At 46.6% G+C, this 8,892-nt stretch overlaps 1 protein-coding gene across 1 annotated transcript; it reads right to left on the bottom strand.

The window, feature by feature from the left end:
* Positions 1-5,710: 5,710 nt before the first annotated feature.
* On the bottom strand, positions 5,711-8,672 carry LOC4345984 (transcription factor bHLH130). Its single transcript, XM_015795213.3, has 6 exons — positions 7,709-8,672; positions 7,193-7,545; positions 6,946-7,107; positions 6,748-6,813; positions 6,496-6,564; positions 5,711-6,238 (listed from the first exon to the last, which is right to left on the bottom strand). Exons 1-6 carry the CDS (start codon positions 8,193-8,195, stop codon positions 6,176-6,178), a joined length of 1,200 nt encoding a protein of 399 aa, XP_015650699.1. The 5' UTR covers positions 8,196-8,672; the 3' UTR covers positions 5,711-6,175.
* Between the last annotated feature and the right edge of the window lie 220 nt (positions 8,673-8,892).

Here is an 8,892-nt window from a genome sequence, read left to right as displayed (position 1 = left end):
AAAAAAGAAAATTTGATACATAATACTACGATACGATTTTACAATACGATACTATTTTGGACAAAACGATATTACTTACTGTCTTGATACTGATAACCTTGTTCGCGTGTACTCACTTCGCGTTAACTTACGCCGGGCTGGATCGCCGCCCAACTCGCCCAAAGTGCGCGATCGATCACGATGATGATCTCCCCCGCAAATCGCATGATTCGCATCACGAAAATCGGCGATCCTCCGTGCGGTTCGGCTCAACTCTCCGTCGTCGTGAGACCGGATGCTGGTGCCGCTGCCACCAGTGCCCGGTTGGAACACCCTGTACGTGTGTGCGGTTGATGCTGCAGGAGGCAGCCGATCGACCGGCCGGGCGGGTCCATCACTTGCAGGCTAGAGAACTACTACATTAATCAATTCGTTCTTCTCCTTTTCAGGAAAGAAATGGGAGGCCAATGTTAACTGCAGACGTGGCTAACCGGCCGACCAAAGTTGTTGTAGGCGTTGCTATTCTCCTTTTTTTTTTCTTTTTTTTAAGCAAATTCTCTTTTGTGAGCCCTTTCAGGCCAGTAGCAGTGCAAACACCTTATTTGAGTTATCTCGTATACTACATAGGATGGATACACAATGAATCCATATCTCTCACAGTGCAGGTTACTGTACAGGATCTGACAGAGCCTCGCGCGCGGTGGTGGGCGGACTGAGCTCGGCAGCGGTGGAGCTTCAGCGGTGGGATGAAACTCAAGCGCCGAGCAGAGCAGGCCGGGCCGTCACGACGTAGAGCGGCAACAACATCCTCGGGCTCATCTCCGGCAAGCGGCAAGCGGAGGAGCGGCAGGGCCGCTCGTGGCTGGCGAGCTCCGGGTGACCAGATCAGGGGCGGCGTGGCCAGCGAGCTCCGAGCGGCCGGATCGGCGGGCGGCGTGGCTGACGCGGCCAGCGACTCGCCATGGCGAGGTCTCGTCTCGTCGCGCCGAGCCGAGGAGGAGGAAGGCAGCGGCGAGGAGACGGAGCACAGTGACGAGGAGATGGCACGGCGGCGACCCCGGTGGCTCTCCCTCACCACCCGCTCCTTCCTCGCCATCGCCGCACCGTTGTGACGGCAGTAGTAGCACGCGCAGCTGTGAGGAGACCACTCACAGTTTCTTTTTTTTAGCCTGAGGACACCACATCCTAGCTAGGAAATGCAAACCTTAGCAAAGACATGGGCCCCACCACCTTTTTTCATCCATGGGGTCTAGCCGGCAAACAAGGTAACCCTCCAGCTAGAGACGACGGTTATACAATTTTTTGCAAACTATAGATGGAGATTTACAAATAGACTTAAATAAATGTGTACTCCTATTTTGGTTTTGCTTTTTTATTTTGTTGGGTGTGTTTCATTCTATTTGAACTATACTCTTTTTTAGAGTGATACTTTGTAATAATTAGCTGTAGTTCTGGTTGAGCAAAGGCCAATATGTTTATTCCATTATTTAAAAAAAAGCTAGGAGCACTGTCAAAGGCATTAGCCTGTGGCGGCACCCCTACGTCTGTCTGACGTGACAGCTCCTGCGTCGTTACCTTCTCTAACTGAATTTATACCTTACTATTACTAACTACTCCTACTCTATTTTTTCTGTCCCACTATAAATACAACCTAGTACAGATTTACTAAGATATTTTAGGACTACGAATTTAAACAGATATTTGTTCATATATTCATAGTCCTATAATATGTTATATCTATTTTAAATTATACTTATATTGAGACGAATGAAGTATTTTGCATCCTCAATATGGCATCGTCCTGATTGGTGGGAGTTTCACCCTGTTTGTTGACTCGGATGAGGAATCAGGGCAACTTAAAATTTTATTAGTATCTTGCCTCAATCTACTAAGCACATGTTTCTTTTAGTGTTTAAATCTAACTACTCCTATGTGATTGTCTGTCTTGATTGACCACATGCCACTCTACACCTAAAGTTTTTGCTACCTCAAAAACTCAAGTCATCTCATTAGGTATGAGGGGTTGCATCCTGGTGAGTTGGGTTGGCCAGGGTGCACGGCATCCTAGTATGAATTGAAGCTTCAAAAGTTCCAATCTATCTCAGCCGGCGTTGACTTCATTGGATCATATAAATTCATATTTTTGGGTTGACAATCCTCAATTTCATACTACATTGACTCCACTTTTTTTAACAGTACGGGCTTATTTAAACATCCCTTTGACTTTTCCCGCTCTTCCTTGCAAGAGCAATTAAAAATCCATTTGACTTTTCACCACATATCCTGATCAGGAAGAAAAAGGGAACATATTCACAACACAGGAAACGACTTTTTAAAGTCTGCTAACTAATAATTGAACACACTGTCCAACCCAATCAAAAGCGATCCACCGCTGTAGTACTCCTGGAATATGTGCAGTCACTGGACGTCTGTGCACCACCCAGTCCAGGCGCAACGCATGAAGGACTTGAGATGCAATAGTAACAGTGACATGGTCCAGTACTCACAGGACAACAGTGGAAACGAATCACCTCGTTTTTCACCGTCTTTGCGTCCATGATCCACCTCCTTGCCTAACATTTCCCCCCTGTCTGTTTGTACGCGTGAAAACAAATCCGATTACTCCTTCCTTTCACGTTTGATTTTTCTTCTAGTTTGAACTTTATTAGATTTAATCAAATTTATTTAAAAAATAATATATAAAATATGAAATTAGTTTCAAATATATTTAGTTTTATAATATGTTTGTTTTGCGTTAAAATAATAATATTTTTTCTATAAATTTAATCAAACTTACAAAAGTTTAAAAAAATAAATAACTTATAATATGAAACGGATGATGTACTTTTAAAGCACAGGGACACATCCTACCGCTATAAAACTTAGTACCGAATTTATGCTACTAGGAAAAGTAGTAGGATATGTTGCTTCCTTCATTTAAAAATATAAGATATTTTTCAGACTCGTAATATTAGAATGTGTTATATCTTTAGAACGGAGGAATAAACTTAAAAAAGTTGTGTTACAAATATCTTAAGAAAGGTTTCTTTTGAAAAGGCCGGCGAGATTTTTTTCGAGTTGGGTGGATTCAGTTACCGTGACAGGCATAGCCGCACAGGGCTCATCGCCGAGCAAAAAAAAAAAGGAGAGGGTATCCTGAAAAAGAAATAATAAGCTAAGTTTTTTTTTTTTTGCCGCGACAGCGCCGTCAAAATCGGGCACCTCTTGGCCAATCACCACGGAACCCAACTACACACCCCAAAAGTCTCCGCTGCGAAATGAATACGGGGACGCCCGGCACCGGCAGAGATGCGTGCCTTTCGCCCGCGTCGCCGTTCCCGTCGCCGTCGCGGTCGCGTTCTCGCGGAACGGACTCGCCCGCAGCCGTCCGATCGCTCCATCGGGCGGCCCAGATCGCTCCCCGCCCCTCGCCGCCGCCGCCGAGGCGGACGCGCACTGGCCGCGGAGGCCCCCGTTTCGTCTGGGAAAACGGCGCGGGGCGTCCGTTCGCACCGCACGGAGGGGGGACCAGGACGCGCGGGAGACTTTTCTCTCGCGTACGCTCGCGTCGCGTGTGCGGTAAGAAAGGCGCACGTAAAGGTAGATCTCAATCATATACGGCGACGACTAGTCGACTACCCACACGCCGCATCTGTCATTCAGGAATACGTGCGGTATCATGGGTCTATACTTTCCCCAGAAAAAGGATTCGCAAGCATATATCTGGGTTGTACTGCGGCCGAATTTAGTTCCCAATTTCTTCTTCAAACTTTCAACTTTTTCATCGCATCAAAATTTTTCTACACATATAGGTGTGTTTAGTGCACACTAAAAATCAAAGTTTGATTAAAATTGAAATGATGTGACGGAAAAGTTGGAAGTTTGTATATGTATGAAAGTTTTGATGTGATAGAAAAGTTGGAAGTTTGAAGAAAAAGTTGGGAATTAAACCAGACCATAAACTTTAAACTTTCCGTCACATCGTTCCAATTTCAATCAAACTTCCAATTTTGGCGAGAACTAAACACACCCATACCCCTAGTCAAAATTTTCACCCTGTCAGATCGAATGTTTGAACATATGCATGAGCATTAAATATAAATAAAAAATATAAGTAATTACACATATTGCGAGACGAATATTTTAAGCCTAATTGCTTCATGATTTGACAATGTGGTGCTACAGTAAACATTTTCTAAGGATGGATTAATTAGACTTAATAAATTCGTCTCGCAGTTTACAGGCAGATTCTGTAATTTGTTTTGCCATTAGTGTACGTTTAATACTTCAAATGTGTATCCGTATATCTGATGTGACACGCTAAATTTTTACACCTCCTGTATTTAAACATAACCTATAATACTCACAAATCGAACTTCATACGACTTCAAAAAAAAAGTTGAAAAAAAGGCTTCAAAGAAATCAAACTTTATACAATTTTATTTAATTCACTCAAGCATAATTTTTTTTTACTCAAACATGATATTATGAAACATTTTTTAAGGAATTTTGATTCTAGTTAGAGCCTGTTTGGCATAGCTCTAGCTCTTCAACTCTACCTCTTCTAGAGGTAGAGCCTAGCCAAACAATTTCAGCTTCAGCTAAAATAGAAGTTGAGTGGAGCGTTCTCACAAAATGAACTAGAGAGGTGGAGCTGGGTTTTGGCTGCTCCACAACTCCACTCCAGACCTAATTCCTGGGGCTAAATTTAGTAGTTGAAACTCTACCAAACAGGCCCTTAGTATTTCCTGCTAATAACGGTTCAATACAGAATAACGTTATACTACATCCATCCCAGAATATAATGAGTTTTAGAGTTTGATATAGTTGTTAAGAAAGTAGGTAGAATTAAATGGTGAAATATTGTAATTAATTAAGAATTGAAGGAAAATATGAAATTGAATGGTGGAGGATTCTGATCAGTTGAGACAAAAATATTAATAGAAAAGTTTTTATATTTTAGGATAGAAGGAGTAAGAGATATCATTTCAATTCTAGCAGAACTTGGAAATCATTTTCCCTATTATAGCCTCCATAATCTGAATGTACTACCAGATAATTCCCAAAAAATCACACATCGATTCCACGATTAAATAATCTGATGCCCGCACTTTTCTGCCTTATATTAGATAAAAGTCCAACCAATCATTTTTCTTTGGTCTTGTGATCAAAATAGGTCTAGTGCAGCCGCTTTCACAAATTAATTGACCCCATCCCTCTCTCCTCCTCACACTCTTCCATCAGCCTTTCTTTTTCTTTCCTTTTTCCTCCCAAATACAAAGATTTTCATACCAAATACATGACCAAATAGAAACATTAGAAAAGTATCACGGACGAACAGAGAAAACCATGGCCCCAAAATGCTTGGAGAGTTCCCGCAAACCACGGCGCCCATTGGTTTCGAGATGAGAATGAGATAGACATATTTCTTTTGGAGCAGATGAAATGACAGTGACAATTCACATTTAAAAACAAGAAAAACAATATAATCAAGAAACACCAAAAAAGAAGGCGACGACATGTATCTTTCGTTCATTGAACCTCCTTTCCAGGTTCCGTGAACGCATCGGCCGACCTTTTAAATCAGATAACTGTTGAAAAGAAGGGCACAAAATCTCGCTACCTTTTCCTCTCATGATATAAACACCTGAGGCCAAGTAAAAAAAAACAAACAAACAGTGAAAAAATGGCTTTCACCACTTGATGATGATCATATACTCCTTGCAACAACTTGACCGCAAAAAAGCAAGGGGCAAAGCCACTGCAATAATATTTATTAGTGAGATGAGCAGGTCGGCGAGAGCCATGGTGTTAAATGAGACTACTAACCTACAAACTACTAGCAGTAATAAATTTCTATCGAAAATGCACTGGACATGGGGCATGCAGGGGTATATATGGCAAAAGTTACAAGAAAACTATACAATTGTTTCACCCATCTCCCACCCTTTTTCTCCCTTGTTTTTCCTTTTTCTTTTTATCACTTGAATCCTGATGATGCCACTGCTCCATTGCCCTTTGCTTATACAGTGCTTTGGCACACAAGAGCCTTTTCTTCCATGTGCCTCTCTAATTAAACCCCCCCAAACAAATGAAATTAACCATTACACATCTTCAGAGATCGTCTCAGTCCTGCCTAATCTCCAAAACAATCTTGTGTTCTTTTCTGAAGTCTCCATGACTTGTACAAAGCTTTCTAGCCAGAGTACTGCTGATGCTTCGCTGAGCAGGTGCAGTTAGCTCGGCTGTCGTTTAATCCCTGCGATGAACAGAGATGACAATTTGCAATGAGTAACTGTCAAATCTCAGTACTGGATCTGTGGATTGTGCAGCGTAACTTTGGATAAGACCAATAAAAAGTACCCTTCACCCTCAGTCACAGGGCAAAGCGGCCATGTTGATTTGGACCTCAGTGGCCAGGATAGGTTGACTAATCTAATTACAAGCTACAGATGATATAGATGGCGTTCTAATTAATTGCGGGATTAAAAGGGAGATTATAGCTAATCAGCTTACCTTGACCTGCTTCTGAAGATCCTTGATGTAGTCAACAGCCAAATCCAGCATGTCAGCAGTGTTGGTTTGCTGCAGGAAAACGGAAACGTTTCAGGTTTCGGACAGGTTAATTTTGGAGTGGTCCTTGTACTGCACATTTGCAGATTTGCTGCTACTACTGCTACTATTTGCTAACCAAACACTGTTCTATTGCCTATTGGGGAAGAGAGAGAGAGAGAGAGAGAGAGAGAGAGGTGTAGTACTCATCAGTACCTTGTCCATGTTTGGCACGAGTTCTTGCAGCTTCCTGATTCGCTCGCTGATCCTTGTCCTCCTCACCTATGGCAAAGATCAACATCACGGGGATCAGATCAGTCACCTGCTGGCTGCTGCTGCTCGTTTGATATTAACGAATTTGTGCTGTGCGGTGCGGTGAGGAGGGTGAAGAGGAATTTTGTTGTTGTTTTTTACCCGCTCGGCGATGCTGCGCGGGTGCGTGGCGCAGCCGCGCTTGGCGCGGATCTTGCAGGGCACCGCGTCCTGGAACTGGAGGAACTTCTCGATGGCCGCCATCTCCGACGAGGTCTTCGGCAGGCTGAACTGGTGCGCCAGGCCGCCGCCGCCGCCGCCGTTCTGCGCCACCGCCACAAATCGTCGTCGTCAGTTTCTTGTACAAATCATCTATCAACGGAATCGATGGGAATTTTGTGAATCGAACCTGGGACGGCTCCGACGAGTCGCGCTGGCGCTTCACGCCGGAGATGTTCGTGTCCGACATGAGCGACGACTCCTCCCACCCGGAGCTCATCGGGTACCCGGAGAGGTAACCCCGGCCACCGCCGCCGCCGCCGCCACCGGCGCCCTCGGGGCTGCTCCCACCGAGCTCCTCGCTGTCCATCTCCGAGATCTGCGACATGAGCGAGCCCTGCCGCGACGAGAAGCTGAGCTGCCCCTTCAGCCTGCCCCCGCTGCCGCCGGGGGAGTCGGCCGCGGCGGCGGCGTTCGCGCCGTTCCTGAACCCCACCCCACCGCCGGCTGCCGCCATGCCCGCCCGCAGCATGCTCCCGTACCCTGAAACCGAACAGTGCGGGACTCAGTTCCGGAAATGGAAATGTTCCCGAGAAGAACTCGAGCAAGAACAGTAATAATTGCTGCTGCTGCCGAAGCAAGTAGTAGGCGTGTGCAACTACCATTACCAAAAGAAGGAGAGAATTAAGGAAGTAGTACTACTAACCGTTGTCCATGTTCAAATGATTGAGGAATCCGGCGGGCGAGCTACTCTGCCGGAGCAGCCCGCCGCCGCCGCCACCGGCGGCGTTGGCGGCGGCGGTGGCGGCGTCAATCCCGGTGGAGCTGACGGTGCGGTAGAGCCCCTCGACAGAGGCCATCTGCTGCGGGTGGTGCTGGAACATCATCTGCTGCTGGTGGTGGTGCTGGGTGGCCATGGTGGGGTCGTCGGGGAAGTGAGCGGCAGCGGCGGCGGCGGCGGCGGTGGCGGGGGGAGACTTGTCACGGATCTGGTGGTCGGCGAGGAAGCGGGAGAAGACGTTGTCGGCGTCGGGGCTGGCGGCGCGGGGCGCGGCGGCGGGCGGGAGGAAGTCGTCGCAGAACTCGGCGAGCAGCGTGCTCGGCGCCGATCTGTACCGCAGCAAGCCCGACGAGCTCATCGCCGGCGGCTGCACCGGGAGGTTCAGATCCTTGGAAACCGGCGAGCCGTACATCCCCTTCTCTCCTCTCTTCTCCAACAAAACTCCAATTCTCCCACCTCAACCCACCAAATCAAACAACAACAACAACCACCCACCTCCTATCTCCGCCTCCTCGCCATGGCCGCCCACACAACCTCAATTCAGCAACACAAGAAAGAAATAAAAAGAAGAAAGTAAACAAGAAAAGATCAGCGACTTTTCAAGACGGACAAGCTCAACTCCAATCACTTTGCTGCTGTTGCTAAGCTCTCTCGATCGATCTCTCCAGCCTCTCAAGCTACGCTTCCTCCTCCTCGCTTCTTTACGGCGAGGAAATGAGCACACAAAAAAGCAAAAGAAAATACGCGAGCGAGCGAAGGAAGAAGTGGTGGTGGCTTGGCTTCGCGAGGTCGCCGCTGCTTTTGCGGGGTTGGGCGAGGAGGAGGAGTAGTTTTTTTTCTTTTTTTTTTGGGTTAGTTTAATCGGCGGATTGCTTTTGCGGGGGGATGCGATCGTGTGTGCGTGGAGCGAATTTTTATATATCGTGGTGTGGGAGTGAGCGCCCTCTCTCGTGGCTTTACAATTACGACAATGCCCTCGCCGTCGCGGTTGCTTTCGCCCCCTAGGTGCGAGTTTACCGAAATGCCCCCTTCGTTGGTTGACAGCATGACTTGCTCGGTGTGGTGCGCGGTCTTCCCAGTTTGCTTTGCTGCCTGAACCATCGGACTAC

This window comes from Oryza sativa, chromosome 8 (assembly GCF_034140825.1).
Source record: "Oryza sativa Japonica Group chromosome 8, ASM3414082v1".
NCBI lineage: Eukaryota > Viridiplantae > Streptophyta > Magnoliopsida > Poales > Poaceae > Oryza > Oryza sativa.
Note: the sequence above shows the minus strand (reverse complement) of the source record. Positions and strands in the feature narration are given on the sequence as shown.